The sequence below is a fragment of the Microcebus murinus genome, chromosome 20 (genome assembly GCF_040939455.1).
Source record: "Microcebus murinus isolate Inina chromosome 20, M.murinus_Inina_mat1.0, whole genome shotgun sequence".
NCBI lineage: Eukaryota > Metazoa > Chordata > Mammalia > Primates > Cheirogaleidae > Microcebus > Microcebus murinus.
Window position 1 is genome coordinate 3,432,640 of NC_134123.1, and position 24,757 is coordinate 3,457,396.

Sequence of the window (24,757 nt, forward strand, 5' to 3'; positions counted from 1 at the left end):
AGCTGGTCATAGGACCCCAAAACAACATTGCAGTTTGTTCCTCCTGGAAAGCACCACCTATTGGCAGGGAGGTCAATTTGCATGTGCTTTTACTGCATTTACTGACTCATCACAGGGAGTGTGGTCGATTCTCACCCACAGGCACCACCTACTGGTTCAGAGACTAAACTGGGCATGACATTGTCTACACAAAAATCCAGAGAAGCAACAGCTGCTCCAGATAGGAAGGAATCAGTGCAAGAATTCCGGAAGTATTAAGAATCAAACTGATAGCACAGTCATAGCATTGTTAAAAAAAAAAAAAAAAAAAAAAAAAGAATCAAACTGAAAGCGCACCCCCAAAGGGGAAGACCAGCTCTCTAGCAATGGATATTAACCAAATTAAGGACTCTGACAGAAGAATTTCAAACAATGATTGTAAGAAAACTCAATGAAATGCAAGATAAAATGGATATCCAACACAAAGAAACCACACAAAAAATCCAGGGCTTAGAAGAAAAATTCACTAAAGAAATTGAAATAGTGAATAACAATCAAACAAAACTTCTGGAAATGAAGAATTATTCAAGGAATTACAAAACACAGTGGAAGGCTTCAAGAATAGGGTAGATCAAGCAGAAGAAAAAATATGAGGGATGAAGATAACACCTTGCAATTGAATAAGTCAGTTGCAGAGAGCAGAGAAATAAGAGAAAGGAGCAAAGCCTGCAAGGAACATGGGATTATGTGCAAAATCCTAACAGAATTATAGGCAGCCCTGAGGGTGAAGAAGAAAATACATAAGGATTGGATAAACTATTTGAGGATATAATGGAGGAAAATTCCCCTGGCCTTGCTAAAAGTCTAGATATCCATGTACAAGAAGCTCAAAGGATTCCTGAGAGATTCATTGCAAACAGGAAGACACCACAACACATTATCATCAAACTGGCCCTTGTACGAACTGTAAGGCAAAAGCAGCAGGTAACCTACAGAGGAAAACCCATCAGGCTAACTGCAGACTTCTCAATGGAGACCTTACAAGCCAGAAGAGACTGTGACCCTATTCTCACTCCTCTCAAAAAGAATAATGCCCAGCCTAGAATCTTATACTCTGCAAAACTAAGTTTCTTATATGAAGGAGAAATAAAGACCTCAGACAAGCAAAGACTGAGAGAATTCATCAAGACAAGGTCAGCCCTCCAGGAAGTACTCAAAACAATGTTACACACGGATCATCACAATAATACTCACCAGTGTAAAATCATCCAAAAGCTAAGGGTCAAAGGCCAGATACTGCAATGGCTCAAGAGACAAAGTTCAACTCAACAGGATGAACAGAAATCTTTCCCACTTACCAATTCTCTCAATAAATATGAATGGCTTGAACTGCCCATTAAAGAGACATAGGCTGGCTGAATGGATAGATATACACAAGCCAAGTATCTGCTGTCTTCAGAAAACACATCTAACCCACAGGGATGCATTCAGACTCAAGGTGAAGGGGTGGAAAACAATATTTCATGCAAAGGGAAGCCAAAAGAAAGCTGGTGTGACAGTTCTGGTTTCAGATAACTTAGTCTTCAAAGCAACAAGTAATGAAAGACAAAGATGATCACTATATAATGGTGAAGGGGGTACAATGCAACAAGGAAGACATAACAATTCTAAATATTTATGCACCTAACTCAGGTGCACCCAGATTCATAAAGCAAATCCTACTTGAGCTAAACAAAATGATAAACAGCAACACCGTAATAGCCAGGGACTTTAATAACTCTCTGACAGAACAGGACAGATCCTCCAAACATAAGATAAACAAAGAAACAATGGACTTAAAAAGAACTCCAGGACAAAAGGGTCTGACTGACTTTTACAGAACATTCTACCCAAAACCCACTGAATATATGTTTTTCCCATCAGCTCATGGGACATTCTCTAAGATTAACCATATCTTAGGCCACAAAACATGTATCAACAAATTTAAAAACATAGAAATTATACTAGACATCTTCTCAGTCCACAGTGAAATGAAATTGGAAATCAACAGAATCTCTCATCTCTACACAAAATCATGGAAACTAAACAACCTTCTGCTGAATGATTATTATGTTAAGGAGGTATAAAGATGGAAATCAGAAGGTTCTTTGAACTGAATTATAAAGGAGACATGAGTTATCAAAATCTGTGGGACACAGCTAACCCAGTCATGAGAGGAAAACTTATAGACATAAATGCCTACATCCAAAAGGCAGAAAGATCCAAAATCAAGAATCTAATGAACCATCTCAGAGACCTAGAAAACGATGAGTAAACCAACCCCAAACCCAGCAGAAGAAAAGAAATAACAAAGACCAGAGCAGACCTAAACAAAATCAATAACAAAAAAACTGTATGGAAGATTAATGAAGCAAAAAGTCGGTTCTTTGAAAAATTAAACAAAATTGACATGCCTCTTGCTAGATTAACCAGAAGCAGAAAAGAAAGGACACTAATAAGCTCAGTGAGGAATGAGAAAGAAATTATAACTGATACTACAGAAATACAAAATATCATTTGTGGATACTATGGAAACCTCTATGCACATTAACTTGTAAATGTGGAGGAAATGGACAAATTCTTAGAAACAGCCTCCCTGGGCTTAGTCAGAAAGAAATAGAATTCCTGAACAAACCAATATCAAGAACCAAAATTGAAGCAGCAATAAAAACCTTAAAAAGAAAAGTCCTGTACCAGACGGTTTCACACCCGAATTTTACCAGACCTACAAAGAATAACTGGTGCCTGGCCTACAGAAATTATTCCATAACATTAAGAAGCAAGGAATCCTCCTCAATACATTTAATGAAGTCAGCATCACTCTGATACCAAAACCAGGAAATGATACAACAAAAAAAGAAAACTATAGACCATATCCCTTATGAATATAAATGGAAAAATTCTCGATACGATTCCAGCAAACCAAATTCAGGTGTTAACAAAAAAATAATTTATCACGACCAAGTGGGCTTCATCCCAGAGATGCTGGGATGGTTCAACATATGCATATCTATAAATGTAATTTGCCACATAAGTAGAAGCAAAAACAGAGACCTCTCAATAGATGCAGAAAAAGCATTCAAAATTCAGCACCCTTTTATGATAAGAATGCTTAGCAAAATAGGCATAGATGGAACTTACCTAAAAATGGTAGAAGCCATATATGACAAACCCACAGCCAAAATCATACTGAATAGGGAAAAATTGAAAGCATTCCCACTTAGAATTGGAACCAGACAGCATTGCCCTCTATCACCACTTCTATTCAACGTAGTGCTGTAAGTCGTAGCCAGAGCAGTCAGACAAGAGAAGTAAACCAAGGGCATCCAAATGGGGGCAGAATAGGTTAAACTGTTATTGTTTGCTGATGATACGGTCTTATATCCAGAGAAGTCCAAAGATTTTGCCATGAGACTACTAGAATTAATAAACAAATTCAGCAAATTCTCAGGTTATAAAATCAGTGTACACAAATCAGTAGCATTTGTATAGGTCAGCAACAAACTGAAACCCAAATCAAAGATTCAATCCCATGCACAATAACAACAACAGCAAATACCTAGGAATATATTTAGCTAAGGAGGTAATAGACCTCTTCAGGGAAAACTATGAAACACTGAGGAAGGAAATAGCAGAGGATGTAAACAGGTAGAAATTTTACCAGGCTCATGGATTGGCAGAATCAACATTGTTAAAATGTCTATATTTTCAAAAGAATATAGACTAATGGCCAGCAAATGTATGAAAAAATACTCAATGTCTCTAATCATCAGAGAAATGCAAGTCAAAACCATAATGAGATATCACTTATCCCCAGTGAGAATGGCCTTTATCAAATAGTGATCTACAGATCACTTTATCAAAAAGTGATCTACAGATTCAATGCAATCCCTATTAAAATACCAATATCATTTTTCACAGATCTAGAAAAAATAATTCACTTCATATGGAACAAGAGAAGACTCCTCATTGCAAAAGCAACATTAAACAAAAAGAACAAATTCGGAGGCATCAATTTACCATACTTCAAATTATACTACAGGGCTATAGCAACTAAAATAGCATGGTACTGGCCCAAGAACAGAGAAATAGACCACTGGAACAGAACTGAGAACCCAGATATAAATGTATCCACATATAACTATATGATCTTTGACAAAGCACGCAAAAACATACACTGGGGAAAAGAATCCTTATTCAATAAATGGTGCTGGGAAAACTGGATAGCCACATGTAGAAGACTGAAACAGGATCTGTACCTTTCACTTCTCACAAAAATGAACTCATGGTGGATAACAGACTTAAACCTAAGTCATGAAACTATAAGAATTCTAGAAGAAAATGTTGGAAAACTCTCCTAGACGTTGGCCTAGGCAAAGAATTTATGAAGAAGACCCCCAAAGGCAATAACAGCAACAACAAAAATAAGTAAATGGGACCTGATCAAATTAAAAAGCTTCTGCATAGCCAAGGAAACTATCATGATAGCAAACAGATAACCTCTAGAATGGGAGAAAATATTCACATGTTACATGTCCGATAAAGGGCTAATAACTAGAGTCTATATAGAACTCAGGAAAATCAGCAAGGAAAAATCAAACAACTCTATCAAAAAGTGGACAAAGGACATGAACAGAAACTTTTCAAAAGAATATAGACTAATGGCCAACAAATGTATGAAAAAATGCTCAATGTCTCTAATCATCAGGGAAATGCAAGTCAAAACCACAATGAGGTATCACTTATCCCCAGTGAGAATGGCCTTTATCAAATAGTCCCAAAACAACAAATGTTTGTGTGGATGCAGAGAGTTAGGAACATTTATACACTGCTTGTGGAACCGCAAACTAGTACAGCCTCTGTGGAAAGTAATATGGAGATACCTCAAAGAGCTACAAGTAGAACTACCATTTGATCCAGCAATCCCAATCCTGGGCATCTACCTAAAGGATAAAATGACATTCTGTAAAAGAGACATCTGCACTCAAATGTTTATAGCAGCACAATTCACGATTGCAAAGATGTGGAGACAACCCAAGTGCCCCTCAATAGATGAGTGGATTAATAGAATGTGGTATATGTATACTACGGAGTTCTACTCAGCCAGAAAAAACAATGGTGGTACAGCACCTCTTGTATTATCCTGGATAGAGCTGGAGCCCATTCTACTAAGTGACGTATACCCAAAATGGAAAAACAAGCACCACATGTACTCACCATCAAATTGGTATTAACTGATCAACACTTAAGTACATATATAGTAGTAACATTCTTTGGGTGTCAGTTGAGGGGAGGAGGGTGGGTATATTCACACCTAAGGGGTACAGTGTGCACTGTCTAGGGGATGGACACATTTGAAGCTCTGACTTGGGTGGGGCAAAGGCAATACATGTAACCTAAACATCTGTGCCCCTGTAATATGCTAAAATAAAAATAAATGAATGTCTGATACTAGCTGGCTTTTATGAGCATACTTCATGTATCATATAAAAATATATATAGTTATTGTTTTATGCATAGTTAGGCACTTAAATCTTACTGTGATAAGGAAATCTATGGATATATGTTATTTAAGACTCCCTCTGAGCTCAAAAGGGACAGATACTGGTGAGGCCATATTTCCAGGATAGCATTAGTTATACTGTTTTTCCCCCTAGTTTGCAGGTATCTGTTTTATGTTGTTCTGCAAGTGCATTACAGAAAAAAATAAGCTTTTTATTAACTGGATCCTTAAAAATTTCTAGATTTGTTTAACAAAATACTCATGATATGTCTAACCAAGAAAAGGAGATTTGCTTGATTTTTCTGTTATTATGGGATTCTTCTATCTTCTTGAGCATGTTTGCTATGTGTTCTTTCCCCACAGACTCAAAAAAATGCCTCAGTCAATGCCAGAATATGCTCTGACAAGAAATTATTTGGAACTTATGGTGGAGCTTCCTTGGAACAAAAGTACAACTGGTGAGCCAATAAAATAACAACTTTTTTTGCAGTCTAATTGTGATTCAGAAAGCTCATGAAGGCCAGGCGAGGTGGCTCACGCCTGTAATCCTAGCACTCTGGGAGGCCGAGGCAGGCGGATTGCTCAAGGTCAGGAGTTCGAAATCACCCTGAGTGAGACCCCGTCTCTACTAAAAAATAGAAAGAAATTAATTGACCAACTAAAAATATATATACAAAAAATTAGCCAGGCATGGTGGTGCATGCCTGTAGACCCAGCTACTTGGGAGGCTGAGGCAGGAGGATCACTTGAGCCCAGGAGATTGAGGTTGCCATTAGCTAGGCTGACGCCATGGCACTCACTCTAGCCTGGGCAACAAAGTGAGACTCTGTCTCAAAAAAAAAAAAGAAAGCTCATGAAAATTTTCATTTCAAATATTCCCCATTATTATCTTAATTTTAAATTATTTTTTTCAGTTTTTTAAAATTACTTCATTGAAATATGACTGGCATAATTTTTAAAAAGTTTTTTAATATGCCTACATAAGAGTTATATATATTTACAGGGTACATCTACCTTTGATACATGCATACATACAGTATGTAATAATCAAATCAGGGTAATTGGGGTGTCTATCACTGCAAGCATTTATTATTTCTTTGTGTTAGGGACATTCCCGTTTCATTGTTTTAGTTATTTTAAAGTCTACCATAACTTATTGTTGACTGTAGTCACTTTACTGTGCTATCAAAGGTAGTTCATTCTATCTAATTCTCATATTTTTGCACCCAGTAACCATCCCCACTTTATTCCCCTATCCCTGCTATCCTTCTCAGCTTCTGGTAACCATCATTCTACTCTCTGTTTCCACGAGATCAATTATTGTATTATTTAGCTCCCACATATGAGTGAGAACATGTGAGATTTATCTTTCTGTGCTTGGCTTATTCACTTAACATAGTGTTCTCCAGGTCCATCCATTTTGTAGCAAAGGACAGGATTTTATAACTTTTTATGGCTGAATAATATTCCATTGTCTGTGTGTACCACGTTTTCTTTATGTATTCGTCCATTAATGGACACTTAGGTTGATTCCAAATCTTAGCTGTTGTGAATAGTGCTGCAGTAAACATGGTAGTGCAGGTATCTTTTCTATATACTGAATTTCTTTCTTTTGAATATATACCTAGCAGTGGGATTGCTAAGCCATATTTTTAGTTTTTTGAGGACCCTCCACGCTGTTTTCCATAGTGGAAACTAATTTACATTTCATGGTGCACTAATTTACATTCCCACCTACAGTATACGAGGGTTCCCCTTTCACCACATCCCCACCAGCATTCTTTATTGCCTGTCTTTTTGATAAAAGCCATTTAACTGGCATGAGATGATATCTCATTGTAGGTTTGATTTGCCTTTCTCTGATGACTAATGATAGCAGTTTTTTCATATACTTGTTGGCAATTAGTATGTCTCTTTTTGAGAAATGTCTATTTAGATCTTTTGCCCATTTTTAAATTGAATTATTTGATTTTTTCCTATCAAGTTGTTTGAGCTCCTTACACATTCTAGTTACTAATCCCTTGTCTGATGGGTAGTTTGCAAACATTTTCTCCCATTCTGTGGATTGTCTCTTTACTTTGTTGACTATTTCATTTGCTGTGCAGAAGGTTTTCAGCTTGATATGATCACATTTGTCCAATTTTGCTTTGGTTCCCTGTGCTTTTGGGGCATTGCTCAGGGAGTAATTGCCCAGACCAGTGTCCTAGAGCATTTCCCCAATGCTTTCTTTTAGTAATTTCATAATTTCTGTTTTTAGATTTAAGTCTTTAATCTATTTTGATTTAATTTTTGCATATGGCAAGAGATAAGGGTCTAGTTTTATTCTTCTGCATATGGATATCAAGTTTTCCCAGCACCATTTATTGAAGAGACTGTCCTTTCCCCCATTGTATGTTCTTGGCACCTTTGTTGAAACAGGGTCACTAAAGATGTGTGGATTTATTTCTGAATTCTCTCTTCTGTTACATTGGTCTGTGTGTCTGTTCCTATGCCAGCACCATGCTGTTGTGGTTATTGTAGCTCTGTAGAGTAATTTAAAGTCAAGTAATGTGATTCCCCCAGTTTTATTCTTTTTGCTTAAGATGGCTTTGGCTATTCTTGGTCTTTTGTAATTTCATATATATTGTATGACTATCTTTCTATTTCTGTGAAGAATGTCATTGGTATTTTGATGGGGATTGCATTAAATCTGTAGATTTCTTTGGGTAGTGTGGACATTTTAATAATATTGATTCTTCCAATCTGTGAGTGTGGAATATCTTTACATTTTCTTGTGTCCTCTTCATTTTTTTCATCAATGTTTTATAATTTTCATTATAGAGATCTTTTACTTCTTTTGTTAAGTTTATTCCTAGGTATTTTATCAGTACTTTATTTGTAGCTATTGTAAATGGGATTACTTTCTTGGTTTCTTTTTCAGATTGTTTGGTTTGGGCATATATAAATGCTACTCATTTTTGTATGTTGATTTTGTATCCTGTAACTTTACTGAATTTGCTTATCAGTTCTAATAGTTTTTTGTGTGTGGAGTCTTTAAGTTTCTCTAGATGTAAGATCATATCATCTGCAAACAAGAATAATTTGACTTCTTTCCAGTTTGGATGTTCTTTATTTCATTCTCTTGTCTGATTGCTCTATCTAGAATTTCTAGTACTGTGTTGCACAACAGTGGTGAAAGTGGCATCCTTGTCTTGTTCCAGATCTTAGAGGAAAGGCTTTCAGTCTTTCACTATTCGCTAGGATACTAGCTATGTGTCTGTCATATCTGGCTTTTATTGTGTTGAGGTATATTCCTTCTATACTAAGTTTTTTGAGAGTTTTTATAATGAAGAGAAGGGATGTTGAATTTTTTCAAATGCTTTTTCAGGATCAATTGAAATGATCATGTGGGGTTTTTATTTGTTTTGTCCTTCATTCTGTTGATATGACGTATCACATTGATTGATTTGCATATGTTGAACCATCCTTGCATCCCTGGGATAAATCTTACTTGATCATGATGAATGATCTTTTTAATGTGTTGTTGCATTTGGTTTACTAGCATTTTGTTGAGGATTTTTGAATCTGTATTCATCAGAGATATTGGCTTATAGTTTTATTTTGTTTTGTTTTTGTCTGGTTTTGGTATCAGGGTGATATAGGCCTCATAGAATGAGTTTGGGAATAATTCCCTCCTTTTTGATTTTTTGGAATAGCCTATTGAAAGCTTGGTAGAATTTAGCAGTGAAGCCATATATGGTCCTGGCTTTTCCTTTGATAGGAGACTTTTTATTACTCTTTCCATCTCATTACTTGTTATTGGTTTATTCAGTCTTTGGGTTTCTTCCTGGTTCAATCTTGGTAGGTTGTGTGTGGCTTGGAATGTATTCATTTCTTCTAGGTTTTCCAGCTTATTGGAAAATAACCTCATAGCAGTCTCTAATGATCCTTTGGATTTTTGCAGTTATCAGCTGTAATGTCTCCTTTTTCATCTTTGATTTTATTATTTGGGTCTTCTTTCTTTTATTCTTAGTCTGGCTAAATGTACATCAATTCTGTTTATCTTTTCAAAAACTAACTTTTTTGTTTCATTGGTCTTTTGTATTTTTTGGTTTCTATTTCACTTATTTTGTTCTAACCTTTGTTATTTCTTTTCTTCTGATAATTTTGGGTTTGCTTTGCTCTTGTTTTTCTAGTTCTTTAAGATATATTGTTAGGTTATTTATTTGAAACAAGGGATCCATCTTTCCCTTTAGCTCTGATAATATTTGCCTTATATGTCTGAGTATTCCAGTGTTGCATGCATATATATTTAGAATTGTTTTATCCTCCTGTTGAATTTACCCCTTTATCATGATAAAATGACCTTCTTTGTTTTTACAGTTTTTATCTTGAATTCTCTTTTATCTGATAGATATATAGCTACTCCTGTTTTTGGTTTCCATTGCATGGAATATCTTTTTCTATCCCTTTATTTTCAGTCTGTGTGTGTCTTTGTAGGTGAAGTGAGTTTATTATAGACAACATACAGTTTAGTCTTGTTTTTTTATCCATTCAGCTACTGTATGTGGGGAGGCAGGGCTGCGAGGAGATCAGGCCAGATCCCTTAGATAGGGGCAGCCACAGAAGATAAGAAAATTGATAGGAAATAGAGAAAATAAAAGAATACACAGAGACTGAGGTATAGTTTATAGATTTATATAAATAGAGCAGATAAAGCAGGGGTACTCAGGAGTCTGGACCATATCTCCATAAGTGGTCCACTATTTTGGTTAGATTCACATAGGTTTTTATAATCACAGATATCAATTACCAGTTGTCAGGGTAACAGATTTACATATTAGATAATCTTGCTTGCTATGGGTAACAGGTAGTGGCTTAGGGTCAAAAGTCCTTTCAAAGGGCTTCTAACAAATTCTAATCTATCTAGGTGAACAAACAGGTGCAAAGTCTTTCAGGGGCTAACTTCTAAGTTCTAAGAGATAGTTATCAATTACCAGAGTAATAACAAAGAGGTATAGTGGCTCTGTATTTCTTTGATCCAGTTATTATGGACTTAAGGCAGACAGGAGAGAGCAGGAAACCCATCTGTACAAAACAAATTGTTCATAACCACAGGGGCATGTCTCTTGGCTAGGGTACTCATTGTCTCTAGCTCCCATTCTGTGAGCAAGATATTTACCTGTCTTTCAAAAATAGGAAGGCTTCACAGATTTTGAGATAACCAGGAAGCCTCTTGGAAAAGATCCCTACCAGAGCTTTGAGAGCCCTCCCAAAGCAAGGCAACCTTTGATAGGCGAACTAATGAGTTCACATATTCCTTTGGGCAAAACCCTGCAAACTCCTATTTCTGTCTTTAATATAGCACTGTTGAGTGATGCGATAAAATAATGATGCAATAAAAGAAAATAATAAAGCCACATCACATTAATTCTTCAATTATATCTCTCAACAGCTGTATGTGTTGTGATTGGAGAGTTTAGTCCATTTACATTCAGTGTTACTAATAATAGGTAAGGACTTACTACTCCTGTGTTGTTATTTGATTTCTGGTTATTTTGTGGTATGTACGTATGTACGTTCTCCTTCCTTCCTGTCTTCCTTTGTGTAAAAGTGATTATCTCTGGTAGTGTGTTTTAATTTTTTGCCTTTCATTTTATCTATCTATTGCAGGTTTTTTGATTTGAGGTTACCATGAGGCTTGCAAAAAACATTTATAACCAATTATTTTAAACAAGTGACAACTTAACTCTGCTTACAGATAACAAACAAAGAGCAATCTAAAAGAAACTCTGTGCTTTAACTTCATCCCCCTTTCTTGACTTTTTGTTGTTTTCATTTTATATCTTTTTATACTATCTCTTAAAAAGTTGTTGTAGTTGTTATTTTTGATAAGCTTGTCTTTTAGTCTCCCTACTGAAGATATAAGTGGTTTATCTACTGTAATTATAGCACTAGAGTATTCTGTATTTGCATGCTTACCGTTACTTTGTACTCATCCCTTTCCTTTCCTCAAGTAGAAGAAAACTCTCTCCAAGTTGCACTGCTTGGAGTGAGGGGAGGGGTGGGTAACACAGGCACTGTCTTGGCCACTGTTGCTGGTGTCTCACTGGGTCACAGACACCCAAAGTCTACTAGCTGTTGAGCTGGTGCAGCTGTAGGACTTGCCCAAGGACTGTAGACTTTGTGGCCTAAGTACCTTTCAAATTTATTATAGGCCCCAGACTCCTTTTGTGAGCCAGTAGTGGAGCTAGTTAGAACTCAAGTTTCTACTGCCGGGGAGGAGGATTTCCCTCTGGCCGGGCTGGTCTAAATGCTTCCTCCTCCATGAATGCCGGCAGTTCTGCCCTGTACTGTGTTCTCTTGTGACAGGGTGGCCCTAAGTTAAAACGTAGTGTCCCAGAGTCACTTCAGTCTCCCCACTCCCACCCCAGGCACGCAGATTCTCTCTCCACCAGGCACTTGGCACAATGCTGCTGGTCAGGAGGGAGGTGGGGAGGCATGAGCAATGCAAAACTCTTTCCTGCGCTCTTCAGTGCCTCTTTCCTTGATGAAACATTAAAACTATACTGTAATCGCTCACCTGATTGTTGATTTTATGAAGGTGCCTTCTAGTTTGGATAGTTGTTGAATTTGGTGTTCCTAGGGAGGGACTATTGCTGGAGGGTTATATGTGGCCATCTTGCTCTGTACATATTTAATGAATACATCTCAGTGAGTTTGGGGATAAGTATACACCCATGAAACTATCACCACCTTCAAAACCATAAACATATCCATCTCCTCCCAAAGCTTCTTCCTGCCCCTTTTATAATTATAATTATTATTATTATTATTATAGGCTTTTTTGGGGGGAGGGTGGTAAGAACATTTCACATAAGATCTACCATCTAGCAAATTTTAAGTACACATTATAGTATTGTTAGCTATAGGCACTAGGCTTTATAATAAATCTCCAAAACTCCAGAACTTATTTACCTTGCATAACTGAAACTTTGTATCCTTTTACCATCACCTCCTAATTTTTTCTTCTCCCCTGACCCTGACAGCCACCATTCTACTCTCTCCTTTTTTGAGTTTGATCATTTTGGATTCCACATATATGTAAAATCATGCATTATTTGTTTTCTGTGTCTGGCTTATTTCACTTAAATTAATGCCCTCCAGGTCCATCATGTTATCACAATGGTAAAATTTCCTTCTTTTTTAAGGCTGAATGATACTCCATTGCATTTTTCTATTATATTTTCGTTATCCATTTATCTGTCAGTGGACAGTTAGGTTGTTTCCATATCTTGGCTGTTGTAAATAAAACTGCAGTGAACATGAGAGTGCAGATATCTCTTTGAGTCCTTGATTTCAATTCATTTTGACATATACCCAGAAGCGGGATCTCTGGATCATGTGGAAGTTCTATTTTTATTTTTCTGAGTAACTTTTATACTATTCTTTTTTGTTATTTTTTGAAGCCATCCATTTTTCTGGGATCATGTTGTTTTCATAATGGCTATACCTACTTAGATTCCTGCCAACAGTATATAAGGGTTCCCTTTTCTCCGTACTCTTGCCTTCACTTGTTATCATTTTTTTTCTTTTTAGTAATTCCCATCCTAGCAGGTATGAGGGGATGTCTCATTGAGGTTTTGATTTGCATTTACCTGATGATTAGTCATAGTAAGCACTTTTCACTTGTTGGCCATTTGCGTGTCTTTGAAGAAATGTCTGTTCACGTCCGTTGTCCATTTTTTGTACTTGGGCTATTTGTTTTTATGCTATTGAGTTGTGTGGATTTCTTTTATATATTGGATATTAACCTCTTATTAAATATATGGTTTGCAAATAGTTTCTCCCATTCCATAGATTGCCTTTTCATTTTGCTATACAGAAGCTTTTTAGTTGGATTGCTTATTTTTGCTTTTGTTGCCTTGCTTTTGTTGTCATATCCAGAAAAATCATTGCCTAGACCAATATCAAGGTCCTTATTCTTTTTTTCTTCTTCTTCTTCTTCTTTTAATTTGTTTTTTGAGACTGAGTCTTAACTCTGTCACCCAGGCTAGAGTGCCGTAACGTCATCATAGCTCACTGTAGCCTCAAGCTCTTGGGCTTCAGCGATCCTCCTGCCTCAGCCTCCCAAATGGCTGGGACTACAGGTGCATGCCACCATGCCTGGCTAATTGTTCTATTAGTAGAGGCCGAGTCTTGTTCTTGCTCAGGTTGGTCTTGAACTCCTGAACTCAAAGGATCCTCCTGCCTTGGCCTACCAGAGTGTTAGGATTACAGGTGTGAGCCACTATGCCTGGCCAGAGATCCTTCTTCTATATGTTTTTGTTGTTGTTTTTTAGGAGTTTTACATTTTCAGATCTTATGTTTAAGTCTCTGATACATTTTAAATTAATTTTCATGTATGATATAAGTTAAGGGTCCAATTTCATTGTTACACATGTGGATATCCAATTTTCCCAACATTTATTTGAAGAGACTCCTTTCCCTATGTATATTTACGGTTCTCCCATTGAAAATTAGTTGACCCAATAGGTATGGGTCTGGGCTGTCAATTCTGTTCCGTTGGTCTTTTTTTTTTTTTTTTTTTTTTTTTTTTGAGACAGAGTCTCGCTTTCTTGCCTAGGCTAGAGTGAGTGCCGTGGCGTCAGCCTAGCTCACAGCAACCTCAAACTCCTGGGCTCAAGCGATCCTGCTGCCTCAGCCTCCCGAGTAGCTGGGACTACAGGCACGAGCCACCATGCCCGGCTGATTTTTATATTATATATATTAGTTGGCCAATTAATTTCTTTCTATTTTTATGGTAGAGACGGGGTCTCGCTCAGGCTGGTTTTGAACTCCTGACCTTGAGCAATCCGCCCGCCTCGGCCTCCCAGAGTGCTAGGATTACAGGCGTGAGCCACCGCGCCCGGCCTGTTCCGTTGGTCTTTGTGTCTGTTTTGTGCCACAACAATACTTGCTGATTACTGTAGCCTTGTAATGTAACTTGAAATCAGAAAGTATGGTGCTTCTAGCTTTGTTGTTCTTGCCTAAGATTGATTTGGCTATTCAGGATCTTTTGTGATTCCATATGAATTTTAGGATTTTCTTTTCCATTTTTATGAAAAGTGCCATTGGAATTTTGATAAGGATTGTATTGAATACGTACGTCACTTTGGATACTTTGGACATTTTAACAATATTCTTCTAGTCTGTGAACATGGAATATCTTTCCATTTATTTGTATCTAATTTCTTTCATCAATGTTTTATTGTTTCTTTCATCAATGTATATAACTATAAAACATTGGTCAGTGTATAGACCAGGCGTCCTCAAACTATGGCCGCAGGCCACACGCGGGTGTTTTTGCCCGTTTGTTGTTTTCCTTTAAAATAAGATATGTGCAGTGTGCATAGGAATTTGTTCATAGTTTTTTTTAAACTATAGTCCGGCCCTCCAATGGTCTGAGGGACAGTGAACTGGCCCCCTGTTTAAAAAGTTTGAGGACCCCTGGTATAAACCTTTCACCTTCTTGGTTAAATTTATATCTAAGTATTTTATCCTTTTTGATGCTATTGTAATTGGGATTGTGTTTATTGCTGGAGCTGTATTATAATATATGGATGTATCATAATTTGTTTATCCTCTTTCACCTGTTGATGGATATTAGGGTTGTTTCCAGTTTTTTGACTATTAGAAATAAAGTTGCTATGAACTATAGTGGTAAATTTATTTCTTAATTTATTTCCTGTGTGCATGTCATGACAAAATACTGCCTTTTATTTGAAACGAAATATTTCTTGGGACTCTAAGATGCCATGTGTATCAGCATTAGAGATGTATAGCACCCATGTATCTATCATGAAAATTTTTTTCTGTTTTCTTTTTTTTGTTTTTTGCCTCATATAACTTGTAGGAACATCATGAAAATATTTCTCATTGTTTAGCATTTCAACAAAAACTAAAGATAAATAAATTTTGGTATAAAATGAGTCGTGTTGAGCTCCTAAACCATTACTATATAGAATTAGGTCTAGATAATTGTTGTGAATATGGTTATAAAACCATGAAAATGTCATTTATAATTCTTAATAGAGAAGCTAACCTAACCAAGTAGAGATCTGAGGTATTAATTGAAAACAGAGAGGAAAGAGTTGTAGAAAATACGTTTGTTAATTTTCTCATCTTAAATAAGAGGAGCCAGTCTTCAAATTGTAAATAAAGAAATTTATGTTCAAGTAAGTTTTAATTTTTTTTACATGTAACTGTTATTCAAAATGAGAAGCATGCTTTCTAAATCATTAAAAAGAATAATATATCCTATATAGAAAAGATAGAAAAAATAATTTATATAGTATGGAAATTACCTTTCCTTAAAAGATTGAAAGAACTTTTAAAATTATCTTTACTTGACATATTTCTTTTTTTTTTTTGGAGACAGAGTCTCGCTTTGTTGCCCAGGCTAGAGTGAGTGCCATGGCGTCAGCCTAGCTCACGGCAACCTCAAACTCCTGGGCTCAAGCAATCTTTCTGCCTCAGCCTCCTGAGTAGCTGGGACTACAGGCATGCGCCACCATGCCCGGCTAATTTTTTCTATATATATTAATTGGCCAATTAATTTCATTCTATTTATAGTAGAGACGGGGTCTTGCTCTTGCTCAGGCTGTTTTTGAACTCTTGACCTTGAGCAATCCACCCACCTCGGCCTCCCAGAGTGCTAGGATTACAGGTGTGAGCCACTGCGCCCGGCCTACTTGGCATATTTCTTAGAAGAAACTCCTTCACAATGTTTTTATTCTTTTCTAAATTACCTAGAATTCTGTTCTTAGCTTACTGAATGTGTTAATCAGGATGGATGATGCATTATAACAAGTACCTTTTTAGGTACAAAATAATATTTTGATGGAAAATTTATCCCCTTGGACATGGTGATGTAATGAACATATTGATAATCTAACATTGAGCCATCTTTGTGTAACTAAAATACATCCCATTGAGATTTAGTAGATTATTCTTACAATAGATTTGATTTGCTAGCATTTTAATATTTAAAGCTATACAAAATGGGATTAGTCTGAAGTTTTCCTTTGTGTTTACTGTGGTATGTTTTAGTGTCAGGATTAAAATTGTTGTGAAACAGTTGGGAAACTTGTTATCTTTCACTTATTCATATATTCATTGGTTGAGTTCTGGAAGCCAAAAAAATGGGAAGACATTTTATTTTTCCCTTTCCAAATCATTCACCTAGGACTCTAAAATCAATAGTACTATCATTAAATTAGATAAAATACTGCTTAGCCTGGTTTTTATGGACTAGCTTTGGAATGAAATGACCATTTAAGGCCATTTTTCTTCCTTTAAGAAGCTCATGCCTGTATTAAGAAGCAATGCCTAGTATTTTAGGAGGCCGAGGCAGGAGTGTTGCTGAGGACAGGAGTTCAAGACCAATCTGAGTAAACATAAGTGAGATCCTCGTCTCTACAAAAAATAGAAAAATTAGCTTGGTGTGATGGTAGACGCCTGTAGTCCCAGCTATTCAGGAAGCTGAGGCAGGAGGATTGCTTGAGCCAAGGAGTTTGAGGTTGCCATGAGTTATCATGCCACTCCACTGTATCCTGAGCAACAGAGCAAGACCCTATCTATAAAAAGAGAGAGAAAGAGAGAAAAAGAATAAATGTTAACCAGGTGTGATACATGTTGGTAGTTCAAGCTACGTGGGAGGCTGAGGCAGGAGGGTCATTTAAGCCCAGGAGTTTTGAGGCTGCAGCAAGCCATGATGATGCCACTGCACTCTAGCCTGTGCGACAGAGTGAGACCCTGTCTCAAAAAAAGAAAAGAAAAAAAATCCATAGCATATTCTAAATAACTATTTAAAATAATGAACTTGAGTATATTTCTTTCTCCTATCTTCTTTCAATGTCAGTATGATCATGTGGCTGTGTATTGTCTCCTGGCAGCCAACCAGCTGGTGAGTTCATTTTGGCTTCTGTGACCTGGTGTTTATGAGTATTTTGAGTGCTAAAGCACTTTGGTAAACCTGGTGAAAGCTTGGCTCTAGAAACAAAGCCAAACTCATGCCCTTCTGGTAAGACTTTAATTAATACAACTTTTCTGGATGGAACTAATTAACTAGGCCATACTTTTTTGGGGGGATGGGCACAGAGTCTTGCTCTATTGCCCTGGGATGACACCTGGCTAATTTTCTTTTCTTTTGTTTTTTTTTCTGTATTTAGTAGAGACAGGGATCTTGCTCTTGCTCAGGCTGGTCTCAAACTCCTGAACTCAAGTGATCCTCCCACCTTGGTCTCCCAGAGTGCTAGGATTACATGCATGAGCCTTCATACTCTGGCCCTGAATTCTTTATGCCTTTTTTGTTTGTTAGTTTTTTTACCTAGTACTTCCATTGATAGAAGATTAACTGAAGGAAATAATTACAGATATATGCAGAGATTTAGTTACAGTGATGCACAATATGCTTTATAACTGTAAAGATTTGTAAACAACCTAAATGCCCAGCAAAAGGGAATTAAATGTTAAATTAATCTAGACAATTAAATAATGGAATATTAAGTAACCATAAAATGTTACTGTGAAGAATACATGTGGCACTGAAAGTGATCTGTAATATATTAAGTGAAAAAACATTTTACAAAACCCAAAAGCTTCATAAAATCCCATTTTGAAAAATAGATATGTAAATGTATACATACAACCTGGAATAACACATACCAAAATAAAAGTAGTGTCTCTTAGGGGCATGAGAGTATGGGTAACTATTTTCTTCTTTTTTATTAGTGTCATCAGGTTTTCTGGAATGAACAGATATTAATACTGTAATAAGAACAAAAATACCTTTTTTAAAAAAAAAAAGAAGAAGGCCGGGCGCTGTGGCTCACGCCTGTAATCCTAGCTCTTGGGAGGCCGAGGCGGGCGGATTGCTCAAGGTCAGGAGTTCAAAACCAGCCTGAGCAAGAGCGAGACCCCGTCTCTACTATAAATAGAAAGAAATTAATTGGCCAACTGATATATATATAAAAAATTAGCCGGGCATGGTGGCGCATGCCTGTAGTCCCAGCTACCCGGGAGGCTGAGGCAGAAGGATCACTGGAGCCCAGGAGTTTGAGGTTGCTGTGAGCTAGGCCGACGCCATGGCACTCACTCTAGCCTGGACAACAAAGCGAGACTCTGTCTCCAAAAAAAAAAAAAAAAAAAAAAAAGAAGAGCAAATGCCTGCACAAATAGATATATAGAAATTGTGTCTCCATAAGAAATAATGTATATCTAGAAAATCATTCCAAATTAAATGAATGAGCATCGAGTTTTTAATTGTATAGTGCCTATTATCTCTGAAGACATGAAATCTTAAGCAGAAAAACCAGATGCAGGTCTCTTTCAAGACTTATTTAGAAGGATGAAAATCTGTTATCACATCTTTTTTCTAAAAAATATTTTGGCTCTTGTCAGACTTGTAAGGAGTTCTTTCACTTGAAAATTCCATGTGCTCAAATTATTTTTTGTTGGATTATTTGACAGACCGCCTGGACATTCGGGCAGCCCGGATTCTTCTGGATAATGACCATTATGCCATGGAAAAATTGAAGAAAAGAGTGCTGGAATACTTGGCTGTCAGACAGCTGAAAAATAACCTGAAGGGCCCAATTCTTTGCTTTGTTGGCCCTCCTGGAGTTGGCAAAACTAGTGTGGGAAGATCAGTGGCCAAGACCCTAGGTCGGGAGTTCCACAGGATTGCACTTGGAGGAGTATGCGATCAGTCTGACATCCGAGGACACAGGTAGAATACTTCTCTCAGGTTAATCTCTGATTCTTCTTAACTTTTAATTGACTAAAGCCCAAAGAAAAGCTGAGGCATAACATATATCTATTTTTCTTAAAGAGCTGTTTATGGTACTTTTAATGGAAAGGACATTTACAAGACTTATTAGCTAGCCTAGAGCCTGTAAGCAATAATGGTATACCCAAACTAACCTTGACATTTGTATGACAGTGTATAGCTAGTCTGTGCCTCAGCTTTCCTAGAATCCATTTGAATGTAATTATAAATTATTTATGATTGGATATTATAATGTCTGTTCTTTTTAGCTCAGTAGCATTCCATAAATAATGGCCCATAACTCTTAGAGTTTTAAAAAATAACTGCAATAGGTAGGACAGATAGAGAAGTTAAGAAATGTTTGGTAACAAATTTGTTCTGGTTACAGTTTCAAATTCCTTTTCTAAAGGCTGGTTTGTATTATGAAAATGAGCAATAATGAGAAACATTAGTGTAATTAACAAGGTTTATCCTTGCATTATGGATTCACTTCTGTAAATAACATATTAAACTGTAAGAACTTTGTATCTGTTTGATCTGACTTTAGTAGACTCAATATTTGCATGTTATGTTCATTGTTTTATTCTCCCTGGTCTTTGTTTATATGATTGGAAGATACCTAGGAAAGCATGAACTTACATTTCATGGTTTAAGGGTTTCATAGCAGTTGCAAATTTTGAGAAATATACCTATAGCGTACATGTTAAAGAACATTTTAAAATGTAGAACATTTAAAAATGCAGAAACTGTAAACTGCTTATAAAAGCATATGCTTTTTATATTATTTTCCATTTGCCTTATTTCCATATTTTCCATTTGCCTTATTCAAAGACTGTTTTAGAAACTTTTCTGTGAGAAATGGTTATTTCTATTATCTTTTATTTGCTCACTTACAATTCTTACGCATAAAAAAAAGAATCATTCCAAGATTTTAGTAAATGAACAATGAGGGTTGCAGATCAGAGTAGAGAATTGATTTGGGTGATTCCTTCTGGTAGTTTTGAAAGATATTTTTGTTGCTTGGACGATCTTATTCTTACATGTGCCACTAGAGGCTGTGGTTTGCTTTTATAAAGAAATTGCCATTATCACTCTTGGACTAACCTTGGAGAAGCTGAGTCTGGGGCCTAAATCTTTTAATTTTAGCTACAGAGCTTTTAGGAGGTGTTCTTCCTTCAAGTGACTTGATTCATACCCTGAGTTGTTCTAATTTATTTCTTTTCTTACGTGTTGTATCGTGTAAGTATTTGATGGGGTTTAAAGGATGAGTTTGTGTAATTAATGTTATGTGACATTAATTGATGTCTTAGGCATATAACATGTACCTAATTGTCTTTATTTCTTCCCACACTGGTATTTATTATTCAGTAAGTCTTATTAGATAGTTGGTACACAGTGAGCATTCACTAAAAATTAGTTTTAATTATTATTATTACTTTAATTCTAAATTCTCAGGAGGACAAGTTTAGATGTACAAGCTTCAATATGACTTTTTATAAACTTCAATCTCATTTTTACATTGCATTCTAAAATATTTATCCTGTTCTCAGCATTATTACTTAGTTTATATAGCAAAATTGTGGAAAATGTGTTTTTCTATTGCCTAGTGATAGACAAGTATAATGTCATGGTTCTCACAATGTCAACATTGTCAGTTTTAAACAGATCTCGGTATTAAATCTTTACTGACAATTTGTTCATTCTTTTTCAATTAAGTATACTTTTGTATGTGACTATTGTAAAAATATTGAGTCTAACATAGCAAGACCTCATCTTTGAAAAAATTTTAAAAGCAAAATAAGCTGGGTATGGTGGTGTGTGCCTATACTTCTAACTCCTCCAGCAACTTGGGAGGTGGGAGGGGCACTTGAGGCCAGGAATTTGTGACCATCCTGGGTGACATAGCAAGACCCCGTCTCTGAAAAAGGAAAGGAAAAGAAAATTAAGTCTGAGGAAAAATAAGAATTTACTTTATGAGTCTTTTGTAAAAGGAGGTTATGTTACAATCACTGTTGCCCAAAATGTTTGTAAATTTAAGTTTTTTAGAAATATGTATCTTGAGGCTATGATCATTGCCAAATAAAAGGTATCTAGTGCCAGGCAGTCACGCCTGTAATCCTAGCCCTCTGGGAGGCCAAGGTGGGAAGATCACTTGAGCTCAGGAGTTCGAGACCAGCCTGAGCAAGAATGAGACCCTGTCTCTACAAAAACCAAAAATTACCTCAGCATTGTGGCTTATGCCTATAGTCCCACCAGCTACTGGGGAGGCTGAGACAGGAGCATCACCTGAGCCAAGGAGTTTGCGATTACGGTGAGGTCTCACGATACCACTGGACTCCAGCCTGGGTGACAGAGCTAAACCCTGTCTCAAAATGATAGATAGATAGATAGATAGATAGATAGATAGATAGATAGATAGATAGATAGATAGATAGATAGATAGATAGTAAGTATCTGGATTTGTTTTGTGAATCATTCTATAAACCTGATTTTAGATACACATTGTTGGTAAATATTCCCTAGCCATCATTGTACCGGATCATTCATTAAACACTACTTACTCTTGTGCTGTTAGGGACTTACTACCACCTACCCCCTAAATTAAAGTAAGTCTGGTAAAATTTTTTATTTGAGAACTTGTTTGGAAGCATGTGGAGAGCGATGGGGTGCACTTGTGAAGAAAAGGTGAGAGTGAAGGCGGAGTATGTGTGTATGTGTATGAAGTAAAGGTGAGTAGGAGGGAGGAAGAACAGTAGAGGGTCACAGCACAACTGTGGGTGGCATCTGTGGGAACACGTGGTTCCATGTGACAATTGAGGCATTCAGGAGACACCCAGGTCTTGACATTTTAGTATTGGTCATGTGCTCATAATGAGAGTTCATGAAAAGTTTTGTTTTCCTCAGTCTCTGAGTAGACATCACTGTTCTGCAGTTTTTAAATAGCCACAGAAAAAGCAGAGCTGCTTTATGTTATCTTCCTTGCTTATTCTCTCCATTTTTGTCACTCACTTCCTTATTTTCCCATGTGTGGACCTCCAGCCTTTTGCTAGAAGTACCTACTTCTGTGAAGGAAGGTGCTAACATGTAGGAATTGGTTTTAAGAACAGCCAAAGATATTTGTTTGAGTTAAATGGTAATGAGGTGGGAGATGATGAAGAAAAAGAAAGGCTTGGTTTACATTTAAATCTTAGACTGGGGAAATAATAATGATCTGACTAATATTTGCTCAGTGTTTTTATTTATATTATTTTGAGTGGCTTAAAGGAAGAAAAGTGTTTATGTTGCATATTAACTCATTCAGTTTTTCAGTCTTCTCAACATTTCTCATTTGAGGTTATCTCCATTGGGATTTTTCTGTCTACAAACTACAAAATACCTGTTCTCTTCTATCAGTTTTTACAACTTAAATTGTTAAATTTAAATGTTACATTTTAGTAATTTAAATCAATTCACAAAAATTAAACATAAAATAACTTCTTTTAGGTTTCAGTTTTATAAAATCCATGTTTGCATAATCACCACTTTTTCTTATTTATTGGTAAAAAGAAATAATATGCTTATTATGATACATTAAATATATCTCAAGTCACTGTTAATATTAACTCTTAGAAGTACTTTACTAGCTATTTTTCACATAATCAAATTATGTCATTACAAGGAATCCTTGGCAAGGATTCCTTGAGATATATTATGATATATCTCAAATCACTGTTGATATTAACCCTCTGGAAGTACTTTATCAGCTGTTTGTTCAGATAATAAAATTATTATTATTACAAGGAATCCTTGGCTCAATTTTCAAACAAGATGATAAGAAAAACAAACTTATGATTTTCACATTGATTAATTTTCATATGCAATCCAAAATGAAGTATAACTTCATTTTGTTAATAAAATAAATTAACTATTTCATTATTAGTCTCTTCAAGGGAAAAATAACTGAAGCAGCAAGCTTTTAATATTTTTTTTAGCATAGGATATCAGACATATTATGGTTTGCTCACCATCCTCCTTATAGATTTGAATATAGCTTTTCTTTGCCTAAAATTTAGTTTTATTTTAAGGTCCTAACCCAAAGCTTCCCCTCTTAATATAAGTGTAATCAGTTATGATCTTACTCATGTAAACTGACCACTTACTGTCTATTGTACTCCTTTAATGATTAAGTAATATAGGCCTTTGGCATTTCTAACATACAACTGTGTATATAAAACATAAATACATATATAAAAAGTACAAGCATTATCAGTCAGGGAATTTATCATATATCTTATACTCCTTTGTATATACCCATGATGCTTATTTAGCACAGTGTTAAACATGGTAAATGCTAAGTGTTTTGAGAATTCATCTAAGATTAAAACATAATTATATTTTGGAAGTCATGCTGTCCTTCAGATGAGTACATCCATATAAATTAGTCTATAAAAAGATTTAGGAATGACTGCTAAAAGAATAACAATTGGATTTGTTTAGACATGTTATATTAAAATCTCAGTTCCTTAAAGACTATTTTTCTTTGCAAGATCATTGGATCTTTGTTAAACTGATGACTTTTTCCAATTAGAGACAAACATACACACACACACAACACACACACACCTGCCTTGGTAGAAAATTTGAAAAATAAGAAAGGTAAAAGTCCCCATTTATTATTTTTACCATACAAATATAATCAGTTAACATGTTGTTTCTTTTCTGCCAGACTTTTTATTGGGTTTTAAGCAATAGACTTGTAATCCTACCCTTTCTTATATCACATAAACATTTTTTTATATTACAAATTATTTGTAAATATCACTTTAAAAGTTTGCATTATATCCAATAAGAGCCCTTTAATTGAATAGGCAGAAAAAACTGATAGTTAAATGCCGGTGTTTTTCTCTCTTCTTTACATACTTGGAAAAGAGGTGAGCGAAGCCATATTTTATTCCTAATTTTTAGATGGCATTGACAGTAACAGGTTGACCAGCCTTTTGGATTACATTAGATTCTAAGATATTTAGGTGGAGAGCAGAACAGTAAAAAGTAGTTGATTATCATGGGGCTGTAAACAGGTCATGTTATAATTCTCTGTAGTTGTTTTTTGAAGCATAAACCAGACTATTTTTTGGAAGATGAAAAATAGTGATTTTATAACTCAAAAGTTTGAACTATGTAGACAGTTTTGGTTTTGTGTATCTTACACACTAGTTGAATAGTCCTGATAAATCTGTGTATTGCCTGCAATAATTATAAGAAAAGTATGAATTTTATGTATTTTTAAATTAACATGCATACTTCAATTGTAAGAAAAAATTTTAGGTAATCTTATATTTAGGCTGAATAATACGTTCCTAAAATGATATATTCTTTGTAAACTTTACTGTATTATACTGTTGCTTTCCAGATACTATATCAAGGGGAAGCAGAATATAGAAAAGATTAATGTTTTGCCCTTAAGAAAA

General features: G+C 35.8%; 1 protein-coding gene across 1 annotated transcript in view; it reads left to right on the plus strand.

The window, feature by feature from the left end:
* The window catches only part of LONP2 (lon peptidase 2, peroxisomal), a 122,925-nt gene that overhangs the window by 19,114 nt on the left and 79,054 nt on the right, over positions 1 to 24,757 (plus strand). Inside the window, exons 6-7 of the mRNA XM_012788995.3 lie at positions 5,885 to 5,979; positions 19,013 to 19,271. Coding sequence (XP_012644449.1) covers positions 5,885 to 5,979; positions 19,013 to 19,271 — 354 coding nt within the window. The remainder of the gene's footprint in view (positions 1 to 5,884; positions 5,980 to 19,012; positions 19,272 to 24,757) is intronic.